This window comes from Anser brachyrhynchus (assembly GCF_964034855.1).
Source record: "Anser brachyrhynchus genome assembly, chromosome: Z".
Classification (NCBI taxonomy): Eukaryota; Metazoa; Chordata; class Aves; order Anseriformes; family Anatidae; genus Anser; species Anser brachyrhynchus.
In genome coordinates, this window is record NC_137697.1 from 53,673,065 (window position 1) to 53,685,975 (window position 12,911).

Consider the following 12,911-nt stretch of genomic DNA (forward strand, 5'->3'; position numbering starts at 1 on the left):
CCTTATGAAATACAACTCCCCCTTCATAATTTAGTCAGATTTCAAAGAATCATTACTCATAGAACAAAACACTGTTTCCAGGCAGGGTCAGAACGTAAAAGGGACTATAATGTGAGTCCTATAGTGACTGATAAACTCATAGTACTATAGAAAGAAAAATAACAGTGGCTGGTAAGATCACTACAAGAAAAGCACACTGGCATATATCTATATTGCCCTGCCTCTGGAGATAATAAAATTAAGCTTCACCTTATGGGAATTGCCTTAACTTCATTTAAAGTACTAACAGAGTATGAAAATATCATTAGTTGACATAAAATACTACAACACCAAGCTTTTGTGGATCCAGAAATGCAACCATGGAGGTAAGCAATTAAGAATTAAACACAAAAAGGAAAGTCCTGGAGCATATAAATATTTCAGATCACTCACTAAAGAAAGATTACTATTATTATTTACTTTATATTGGGATTGAGTAAAACATGAACACTGACAAAACAAAAAATTAATTTGCCTTTCTATGACACTTGTAATAGCTATCCACGGAGATTTAATCCGATTCACAGCTGCTTTCAAAACACCTGTCAAATAGTAAAATTATTAATAACAACAACTTTTGTTATTTGCTGAGAATTTGGCTGCAAACATGTGGCAACATACGAAGATATGTTTATCCAACTCTGAACTCGCATTTAAAAACTAATCTTGCAAAAAATAAGTTCACAGTAAGATACAAATTCCCATTAAGAGCTGTATCAAACTGCAATTTTGCTATGTTGTTGGCAATATTTGAATTTTGCAGACCTCAATACAAACTTGTATTTTTTCCTGAACAGATATAACTGGGGACAGAAAAACAGTAATTTTAAAAAGGGACCAAGAAGAGCTTTTCGTTTTATACATTTTAAGATCAAACTTTAAACCAGTTGTCAATAGTCTCTGAAGTGGGGTGCATGCACCTCAAAGGATGTGCAAAATGATCCACTGGGATGCAAGAATATTTTCTACCATTAATAAATATCTTACTTGATTATAGATAATTTAATATTAATAAATTGTTAATAAAATACTACTTTAAAATAGCATTTATTTCCTCTCTATCTCATCCTTAATTTTTATTTTAGTGCATGTTCTATAGAGCACATAATATATATATGTGGCAAATATATATATATATGTGGCAAACCACATTGTGAGGTGCATTATATTGTGTGCATCTCCGGGTTCCACAGTATAAAAAGGATGTTAAGGTACTTGAAATCATCCAGAAGAGGGCAACAAAGCTGGTACAAGGGCAGGAAGGAGAGGATGAGGACACTTGGGTTGTCTGGTCTGGAGAAAAGGAGGCCAAGAGGCGACCTCATGGCTCTCTGCAACTTCCTGAGGAGGGGAAGGGGAGAGGGAGGTGCCTGTCTCAGCTCCCTACTGAAAGGACACAATGGGAAGAGCACAAAGCTACACAAAGAGAGGTTCAGACTGGACATTAAGGAAAAATGTCTTTACTGTGAGGGTGGTCAAACACTGGAACAGGCTTCCTGGAAAGGCGTTTGATGCCCTATGCCTGTCAGTGTTCGAGAGGCATGTCAATATTGACCTCAGTAATAAACTCTTAACTTTTGGTTAGCCGTGAAGCAGACAGACAATTGGAATTGATATTTTTAGGTTCCTTCCAACTCAATTATTCTGTAATTATTAATGAACAAACCTATATTGGGGGTGCCTGGTCACAAGTTTTTTTATTGACAGGATGAAAAATGTTTGAAGACCTCTGCTATCCCTGATCATCCCATTCTGCTAAAAAACACTACTGTTTTTGAGACCTCAACCAAGTATCTCCATTTCAATCTGCCTCTCATATTTATTAAATAAAATATAGCAATAATGTTACAATAAAACTAAGACTGCAAAACATTCTTGTATCACCTGTACAAATATAAAGGTTAAAAAATCCAAGACAAAGCATAAAAATAAATCTAGTTATAGAGTGCACACTCTTTGCAAGCACACTATATCCTACTAAAATTGTTTTGACTCCAAGTCCAGATACCATTCCTTAGATTTCAGCAACATTGATTCAGATTTGTGACAGATAAAAAGATATCTTTTCAATGAGATTTAAAAACAAGCAAAAAAAATATGCATGCAAGATATTCAAAAAAGCAGCATGTACAGAATGAAAGGCTCACACATCAAGAAGAGCAACATTCAGACCAACTGGTGAGCAGGCAAGCCACGCTAGATAACACAGGCAATAAGAAGAAAATACTAAGCCAACACTGAAAACATTTCATCATCAAGACAATATGAAACACAAAAACACAGCATCATTTTAATAAGCTTTATGCATATGCACCGATCATTTTCCAAAACCAAAACACTACAGAAGTCATTTCTCTATCTTTACTACAGTATTTTTACATTCTCCTGCTGAAGGGAACTTCTTGGTTTTTGTCATTCCTCACAACTTTGGTCTTGTTTTTCTTCTTTTTGCAGGCTCTCTTTGGGTTCCTTCCTCCCTGCTTTGAAACTTGTGAAGCTTCTTTTCTCCTTACTACTCACTGCAATACATTCAAAGTTTTGTTACATCATCTCTTCCTAAACATCTTTTTTAGTCTCAGCCCCTCATTTATATATTTCTTAGTCTTCCCATTGTTTCCATTTCTTCTTAACTGATTTTCTTGATTTCCCTCAGGTCACTTACTCTGTAATCTTATGAGTTCAGAGAGAAGACTAAAAAAAGCCACTTTAATTACAAGAAAAACAGACATTACAGATCATGGAAAAGCTGCATTCCAAGTTTCCACAGCCTCCGCTGCCAAAGACTTGATTCTTTGGAAGGAGGAAAAAAACCCTCTGCTTGATACACAGTCTCTCTTCTGAATATCTTTTCTTTTTCTGAAATGCTATGTACTACCCCTCTCCTACTCCCTCCACCACCACCACAGCAGACACCACAATACAAAAAGTTGTAGCGCTCAGAAATACTTTTTTTTTTTTTTTTTTTAAGGACAGCTCAGCATTGTGCAGTTTTTCCCCAGCCCAAAAGGGTCTGAACTGAAAATAGAAGCAGCACTCCGATACAGGCAGGACCTATATTCCAAAAGGTCCTTCCAAAAGACAAAATATATCCTTTGAGAAAGCATCCTTCGAACAGTAATCTTTTGGAAACAGAATTTCCAAGTTTGGGAACAGGTGAGAATTCCAAAGTTCACATCATCCCATGCACCTGTCCAAAATATCTTTCTGGAGCCTTAAAATACAACTGAGTCTTTCTGCAATGTATCCTATCTACCGCTGCTGCAAAGGAGAACCGTTTAATTACTCTGTTACCAAAATTCAGCAATAATTTTTTTTCTTAAAAAAAGACGCAAACACTTTTCAGCAGGTCAGTCCTCACAGCCCGAGGTCACACAGTGTTCCTGGCTACTTCTAAACCGCCTCTGACCCTTGCAGAACTCTAAGAAAAAAGACTGATCTGACAGTTATCCAAATCCAACACAGAGAAATAAAACACATGCTACCTGCTATTTTTCATGGACTCAGGACTTGCTGGTAACTTGAATTACATTAGAACAGCTTATTTGTTTGAATGGAAAAATATTACTGTATTTCTGTGAATTTATTACAATTTTAGGTACTTTGCTAATCTTCGTAACTAGAGACCTGAAGTTGGAGGCTATTAGACTACCTTTATTGTAAGTAAACTTAAAATACACATACCAAATTAAGTTTCCATCTTTCCAATATATTTTTTCATATATTCATCTCTCCCATGTGTTAAGACATATGTTACCCATTTGCTGGATAGTAGTATTTACCGTAAATAGGATTCTATGACTCTATCCAGTCGTTTATAGAAGGGTCGTGATGTAAAGTATCCACTCCAGTAATGATGATCTCTGTCTGCATAGGTGAAGAAGTCTCCACTTAAAACAGGGAAAAATGAACTGCTGCTCTTTTCACCCATATTGCTTTCTTTGCGCAGAGCTTCAAAGTAATCTGATAAAGTTCCAAACTGGGCCTGAAAGAAAATCAAAATTACTATGACATAGTTAAGACATCAGAAGAGAATTAGCGTCCTTGCTTTCATATTCTAGGAATATGCCAGTCTTCAAGCAGAATTACAACAGAAATGCAGTTTCCCTGCACAGTTTTCAGACAAAGGAAATAGTTCTTCCAGAAGTTCTTCATGAATTTCCACTCCAAGTGGCCTGATTTTTTTTTCGTTTTTGCTTTTTAAATACGCATCAATATCTAAAATACAACCTAAACGTTAACGAGGAGCAGAAGCATCCTTTTGTGTCTTATGAGTAAGTCTAATACATGTGCAAAGTAATAGCTCAGTATTACATAAGTAGAGGTCTGGACTAAATAAGTAACAATGTAATTCAGCAAGAACATAGTTGTCTCAATCTTGCTTTTTCAAAATTAACACTATTGTGTTACAGAATCTACAACCTCTGTTTAACCCATGATGACCGCTGATCAGAATATAAAAAAAAAATAAAAATAAGCCTTTTAATAGCTTTTTTTTTTTTTAATCTACATTCAATGAAATTGGTGTTCATTGATATGTAACATAACAGAGGGACATAAAAATTAATTATCTTCTGGTCACTTTAAAAAATGTTCAGAAAAAAATAATGCAATAACGTTAGCCCTTTACAGGGTACTTCAAAAGACTGTACCCTCAAACTTAAGGAGCACAAAAATTGAAAAAAGGGAGCAGAATGAAGTGATGTCAATGTTGCCAGCATTAAGAGATATTGTCAAAGCACCTAAGGAAGGCAAGCTGGATTTTGGGAGTGGAAAAACAATTAGCAAAGTGAGAATAGCACTGTGCAGAAGACCGTGTTACCACAAGCACCCTTAAAATAAACTACAAGTTTTAATTTGAAGAGTTATCATTAAGTCATGGAACGTCCATGTATTTTAGTTTCAACAACAAGCATATAAACTAGCGTGCTACCATTTACAATAACAAAAACAAGCTTTTAAGACCAATTTTTTAAATTCAATTTCTTTGACTTGAAATAACAGGAACTTTACTCTGAAAATAAAGATGTCCTATTTCAGCATTTGGTATTCACTTTTCAAAATCATTCAGAAGAAGCAAGTATCCAGGTGGACAGAAGGTGGACAGAGTATGGTAACTTCCCAGTGCGAATGGCACTGGGAAAGCATAGAAGATGACTTATCACCACAGAAATCCAAGTATTAGTGATCCTTGCCTTAGCAGTCACTTCCAGGAAACTTGTCCCTCACTTTCATATACCCATACATAGTTCTGAAGAAAAATGAACAGACCAAGGGAAATCCCATATCTACATTCTGGGTTACACCAGAAAAAGGAAGCCTCACTGGAGGAACCAGCAAAGTTGAAGAAAATTCAAATTCATGTCAGCTGAGTGAAAAAATGGTGAAATAACCTGGAATAGTCCTTTACTGGCATATTAAAAGTCTCAGTTTAATAGATCTCCGTAAGAGAGGTTAAACCACCTGAAAAGCAAAATAGTTTTCTTACTATTACTATGGTATTTGTATTGTACGTATTACTACTGAATATTATCCAGCACATAATCTTAGGACCATAAAATAGCTGGTAGCATGAGGATCTCAATGCTACAGACATATCCACTACATAAATATCTCAAATTTGACTGAAAGGGTAAATAAGATTAGAGAGGCAGAGTAGACAGTCCTTTGTTTAAGCAGTAATATCCTAGACAACAAAGTTCTTAAGGAAGAACTGTGAACTCTTTACATAGAACCTTTACATAATCAAAGTTCTTAGAAAGTTGACTTTGACCTCTTAATTGCCTGTGAAATCAAACTCCACTAACGAAACTGCAGCAGAAGGTGAAATTTCTGCTGCTAAGCTCATACTTCCAAGCATAAATGACACCTGTTTTAAAAACTAAAATAATAATAATAATAACAATAATAATAAAAAGGAAAAAAACCTACATACACAAATAAGGAGACAAGCTGTAGTGCCTGATATGCTAGGTGCCTACTTCTACAAGGACGCAAGGGTTGACGTGATCCCCAAGTCTTTAATTGAGGTGGACAAGCCAAGGCTAATGAAGTAGACTCCTAGATAACCTGTCAATGGTCAAGCAGAACCTTCCAGACACAGTCCTTGAAGAACAAAAACAGAGCTAGAGCCTTCAACTTTTGTCCCAATGAAGAATTCACACAGCACAGGTTAGTAGGAATGAAGTATTGTTGTTAGTGTGTGAAGAGTAACTACCTGTACATTCTAGTAAAGCTCGTGACTGCAAGATGAGCAAAGACTACTTTCCAGGCCTATCTCCTTCCACTAAGGCACAGCAAACATTCACATTTGTCATGCCATCTGTATCACGTAGTCCAGAAGCCAGCAGGAAGAACTAATGCACTACTCAAATCTCCATTATTAGATGCATGGGAAAAAAAGAAGGTATGTGTGGGGAACACTGTACACACACACTGAAAAAAAAAAAAGTGTGAGAAAGAGTTGACCATATTTAAAAAGCCCAAACATGAAAGCAGCAATAATGCTCTCAATTGATACTCGAGAAAAAACAAGTCTATGTTCCACTACCTCTCATTCATTCCCACATTGAAAAATGATCAAAAGGTGTCAGAGCACAGAAAGCATCTATAGTACAAGTCTTCGAAATACCCAGTTTACACATCAGAATGTATGAATATGTATATTAACACTCAAAGATAGTGATTTAAAATATTGTCTCATCTCGTAATTCACTCATTTTGTAGTCAGGTTAGTCTTCAATTTTATTGTATTCAACAACATGTGCCAGCAATGGCCTCTCTGTTTTCTTTTTCTGTTTGTTGCCACCAGATGACATAAAACCAAGAGGACAGAAGCAAAGCAACAGAAGTTTCCTTATCTTCTGATAATACAAATAATTTTAAATAACAAACTTTTAAATAAAAAACAAACCCTGTGAGTTTTAAATAACAAAGCCTGAAGCCTGGGGCCAGGGGGAGAATACTAATAAACAAATCAAACCCAAAGAACTGTTTTCTAAAATAATCTAGTTTGGATATTATTTATAGGTTTCAAGGAGGCAATTTCACTGGCAAAGTTTTTCCTTTGGAGGGGGAGGAAGTGTTAAAGCTAAAAACAAAATCTGTCTAAGCAAACTAATCTTCTATTACATACTAGGTAAATAAATTAAAAAAAAAAAAAAAGGAATTTAAAAATACTAATAAATACTGTTTTCTCCACAATCCAGAAAAAAAAATGCATTTACCTTAACATGCAATTCAGGATGAGCATTCATATAATCAAACAGCTTCTGATAATTCTGGTACTGCTGATCCCATTCTGAGCTCTCAGCATAGCGGAAATCATCGCCTAGTGGAGCCAACAGAACTTTAGTACGGAAAAGCTTTGACTTCTTTCTGTATTGATCTAAAATCATCCAAGCCCTTGGAAAAACAAAACAAAACAAAACATAATGCAATTCAGAAGACAGAAGAATAAAGTTCAGTATTTGAATCAATTCTTAGATATCAAATTGTTCATTATTGTAACCCTAAACAAGATATACAAAACTTTTTGTTTCACTTTGTAACAAAAAGCTGGATGCAATTCCCTCCACTGGGACACCACACTCAACCAACTATTGCTGCAGACATTATGCTAATTAAATCCTCCAATAAACTTATCAAGCTCCGTCTTAAACTGTAGGTCAGTCTTCATCAATTTGTTCCTGTGCCAAAACTAACCTTCAGTTTAATTTATGTTTACCTGTTTTATATTTAGATAACAATCCTAATCCTCTCTAGACTTTATTTAAAATAATAAGCAAGCTCTTCTCACTCCCTCTTGTAATTCCCATGGACACCTTGCTTCATATCTGCATGTCCTTGACAGAAAAAATACCCATAAATTAATCTTTGAGGAACTCCAGCCTCCAGCATTGCAAAAACAAAATCTGGCGGAAGACCACTGCTAATAATTACTCTTCCCCCTTCAGACAACTTCTTGCCTGTCTTACAGTCAAGCCCTCTTAACCTTGAAGAAAAAAAAAAAAAAAAAAAAAAAAGAGCCTTAAAACAAACAAACCAAACAAACAAAAAAATACAACAAAAAAACGAAACACAGAAAAGCCAGTGAAATTCTCCTTTGGCACCTATTCAATCTTTGGCAAGGAAAATATAAGTTCTTTCATTAAGCAGAATATTACAAGTATTAAGAGTTAAAAGTCTGAGGTCTGGGTTGCTGAAAAGATCCATTTCCCTCCCCCATAAACACAGTCCCTATCAAAATCTTCAAATGTTGATCCTCTGTAAATAAAGTTATGGGAATAATGCTAGCAAGGAGTATAAAGCATAATATAAATACTAATATATATGAGAAAACAGACATAAATGAGAAAGTGTTAAAGAGAGAACAGCAGCAAACTCCATTTTCCAATAAGCTTTTTGTCCAGAAGTCTCCTAAGTGGTCCATTATCATTTACTTTGAATTCATACTCAAAGATATAAACACTTCTGCAAGAACCAAAACAAATTCAGTATATTTGAAACCCATATTTATTTGATCAACAGGTCAAGGTCTGTCCATCTGCTTATCAGATTTTAAAAGTATTGAGTAAACACAAGGTCTGAATGTACACTGGAGGGAGGAAGAAGGCAGCACAAAATCTTCAGTTGAAGATCTGCAATTCTGCTGATGTTAGAATACACCCAACCGGCAGCTTTCCTCCTGCCTCTCTCCTCTGTCTATGGCCTAATTTATAGTTCAGATTACCAAGTATTTATCAGTATTTTCCACAGCTTTCAACAAGATGCTGATTTTAATATAAAGTCGTCTTCTCCACACAACCCATACAACAACTGGTGTAACAGAAGACTTGATTCGACCTTATAAGAAGCCTGCCTAAACTTTCCATACATTCTATTGTTAGAAAAATACTTCATTTCAGAATCTCTTTGAAAAAAAAAAAAAAAGACTTCTAAGAAAGGTTATAGTTAACAGGATATTTGTCTTTGGCATCTCTCCTCAAAGTCCCCCTCTAGTTGTTTTCCCCCTACCTCCCCCAAATCTACTGCAAAATTCATCAGTGTTGTTCACAGTTTCTTCAAACTACTTTAATATATAGAATACTTAAGATAATTTTAGGGCAGCAGTGGGATCCAGTGCAACCAAGTTTCATATCAGTTTCACTGCAAAACACCAATGAAAAATTTGATGTATCAAGTCAGGTATACCTAATAACAACAACTACAAATTATTTGTTGTTTATTTATTATATTAATTTATTAATAACATTTATTCATTGTTAATAATTTAATAATAAAATATAATAATAAATTTATTGTTGTTGTTATTATTAACAACAAAAAAAAAAATAAAACAGAAAAGTTGCTCTCAACTTCTTAAATTATTATTTTATTTCAATTAGAAGAAATTATTTCTGATGAAAGAGTCATCAGGAACACTCGGACAGAATTTGCTGAAGATGAAAAAAAATCTGTAAAAAACAAAACAAAACAAACACCTGAGCTTCCACCATGATTCATGAATTCTTTCCCCTTAGGCAAAGGTGCATTCTGATATATTTTTATCCTACACACCTGAATAAAAATCCAGAAACCAAGTGGATTAGTCATGATAAATTTTTTCTATCCCTGTAATAATAACTATACCATACCAGCAGCAACTCCATTTTAATGGCTTCTGCTTTACAACAATTTTGCTTTCATAAAGTTAAAAATTCTACTAATTGTTGACAAGATACATTATGCAGTTCTTAGTATTCAGAGCAATCCTAACTGTGCCTTAAGTTGGCAATACTGAATTTACATCAATATGGTATTAATAGAACAAGTCAGTAACAACATCAAGAATAATTTTCATCTTTCTTTGGGAAGCCTTCAGATTATCTCTGAATGCTTAACACGTTTGAAAAATCATGAGAAACTCTTCACGTCACAAGTCTTTCCTTTTAACACAGAAATTCCAAATATTTGTTTATAACATATCAAAACCAATTTAAAAGGCTGCTTTACCTCCTCCTTCTGTCAGAAGAGGAACAGCAGCCACCTGTGGGAATCACAAGAGATTCTGCACCAGCTAACAGCATGTCCAAGGTGACACGTTTGACAACAGGAACTGTAATGTCATGATGACTACTACTTAAGCCTATATAGCACATTAAGCACTAGGGCCTCACTCCTTGCTTTGTAATCTCAACTAGAAAACAAAACCATTTGGATGATTTGCAATTTTCTGTTTAGGTGATTTTGTGAAGGAATCTTAATGCAGGATAATTACTTCCTAATAGGGTGCCAACCCCAAGAATTGGCAATCAAATGCAATCATGAACCACCAATGCCACATCGGTACAATTCTACTAGCCAGTTGCATGTTGAGCGGTGTGATCAATCACACACAGAAAAAAGCTGAATGGTGAAATTGTTTTTTGAACAGTACGGGAAGAGAGAGAAAGCCCATTTTCTACTCCTCTGAAGTACAGAACTTGCAGTATACATTTTTTCCTATTTCCATGCATGGGAAAGAGACATATACACCAAAACAAGCCATGCTTTCCCTAACAAAAACAACTCATTTCTATACAAGGAGGGAAAAAAAAAACTGTTTTGTTTTGTTTTCTTCCTGGTGTAACCAATCTTACAACACAGATACAAGTTGTTTGCTGAAAAGATAGAACTTCAGAATTCAACATAAAGATGCAGCTGAAAGACTGGTCATATGCAACAACAATCTTTATAACCTACACTGTTCTGAAGTTAATTACACAAGTACAGACTTTCAAATAGGCTGCTGTTTCATTCCTTCCTATCAAATCACAATTAAAGTTGCAGGTCAATTATAAATCCAACAGATACTAGTATTAAGTTTTCAATTGAATATTTCTTCAGTACATATGTTTAGCCATAACAGTATTGAAATTAAAAGCTATCCTACCTGAATATTCAAGATCTGTTTTACCAATTTAATTGCAACTCTAGCATTATAAAAGGTCAGTGACCTAAACCTCGCCTCTGAATTAATGAAAAGTATATCAAATACTACTTTATTCAGATTCACGTAGAATAGACCTCTTGTATTTTTCCTGTCTTAAAAAACAAACCAGAGATGTGAGACAGATTAGTGTGCTACAAATCTTTGCCTTGAAAAGCTTACAATGTAGAGAGAGATTTTCCAATTACTCCTTTATTTCTCAGATCCCTTCTTCATAAGAACTGCAAAACTTGTTTTGTTACACAGGTCCAATCAGAAAAGTTTTTGGTTGCCTGCAATATTCCAACTTTGTCTATTAAAATGAGAAATATTTTTAGCATTATCCAGCAAAACAGCATTTCCTTTATTTTAATGTATTTATTTGAAACCAGGCTTAAAAAATGGAAATTCCCATGTTCTTTTTAGTATATCAAACATAAATAAGCCAGGCCCAACTCAAAAACAATGTGTTAGCTTTACTTTTTTCTTAGATATCTATCATCCTATTTCAATTCTGTGTTAGACACCAAGTTATCTACTGTTTCCAGTTGTCTATTGAAAACTGATGCAAAAGATTTAGTTTCAGAAGTCATATTGAGACTTGGTATACTTCAACTTGATCACAGAATCACAGAATCATCTAGGTTGGAAGAGACTTCCAAGATCACTGCGTCCAACCTCTGACCTAACACAAACAAGTCCTCCACTAAACCATATCACTAAGCTCTACATCTAAACGTCTCTTAAAGACCTCCAGGGATGGTGACTCAACCACTTCCCTGGGCGGCCCATTCCAATGCCTAACAACCCTTTCAGTAAAGAAGTTCTTCCTAACATCCAACCTAAACCTCCCCTGGCACAACTTTAGCCCATTCCCCCTTGTCCTGTCACCAGGCACATGGAAGAATAGACCAACCCCTACCTCGCTACAGCCTCCTTTAAGGTACCTGTAAAGAGCAATAAGGTTGCCCCTGAGTCTCCTCTTCTCCAGGCTGAACAACCCCAGCTCCCTCAGCCGCTCCTCGTAAGACTTGTTCTCCAGACCCCTCACCAGCTTCTTTGCCCTTCTCTGGACTCTCTCGAGCCCCTCCATGTCCTTCTTGTAGCGAGGGGCCCAAAACTGAACACAGTACTCGAGGTGCGGCCTCACCAGAGCCGAGTACAGGGGGACAATCACTTTCCTAGACCTGCTGGCCACACTGCTTCCTATACAAGTGAGAATGCTGTTGGCCTTCTTGAATACCTGAGCACACTGCTGGCTCATATTCAGCCGGATATCAGCCAGTACTCCCAGGTCCTTCTCTGCCAGGCAGCTTTCCAACCACTCATCTCCCAGCCTGTAGTGCTGCTTGGGGTCATTGCGCCGCAGGTGCAGGACCCGGCACTTGGCCTTGTTGAACTTCATACAGTTGGCCTCAGCCCATCGGTCCAGCCTATCCAGATCTTCCTGCAGAGCCTTCCTACCCTCGAGCAGATCAACACATGCACCTAACTTGGTGTCATCTGCAAACTTACTGAGGGTGCACTCAATCCCCTCATCCAGATCATCGCAAAAGATATTAAAGAGGACAGGCCCCAGTACTGAGCCTTGGGGGACTCCACTAGTGACCAGCCTCCAACTGGATTTGACTCCACTCACCACAACTCTTTGGACCCGGCTATGCAGCCAGTTTTTAACCCAACGAAGTGTACACCAGTCCAAGCCACAAGCAGCCAGTTTCTTGAGGAGAATGTTGTGGGAAACGGTATCAAAAGCCTTACTGAAGTCAAGGTAGACCACATCCACAATGATGACTGTGGATGATCATACCTTCATACCTGTGGATTGATCATACCTTCATTATACGTTCACCTCAATTCTTTATTGATTCCATGTGACGTGATGAAAGAATCATTTCTTACACAAGGTCTAATTTAGATCATTACG

The 12,911-nt window shown here is 36.3% G+C and overlaps 1 protein-coding gene across 1 annotated transcript in view; it reads right to left on the reverse strand.

Moving 5' to 3' along the window:
• MAN2A1 (mannosidase alpha class 2A member 1) overlaps positions 1 to 12,911 on the reverse strand; it is a 138,726-nt gene that overhangs the window by 79,943 nt on the left and 45,872 nt on the right. The window contains exons 9-10 of the mRNA XM_080572773.1: positions 7,263 to 7,440; positions 3,819 to 4,021 (exon numbers count right to left, since the gene is read on the reverse strand). Coding sequence (XP_080428899.1) covers positions 3,819 to 4,021; positions 7,263 to 7,440 — 381 coding nt within the window. The remainder of the gene's footprint in view (positions 1 to 3,818; positions 4,022 to 7,262; positions 7,441 to 12,911) is intronic.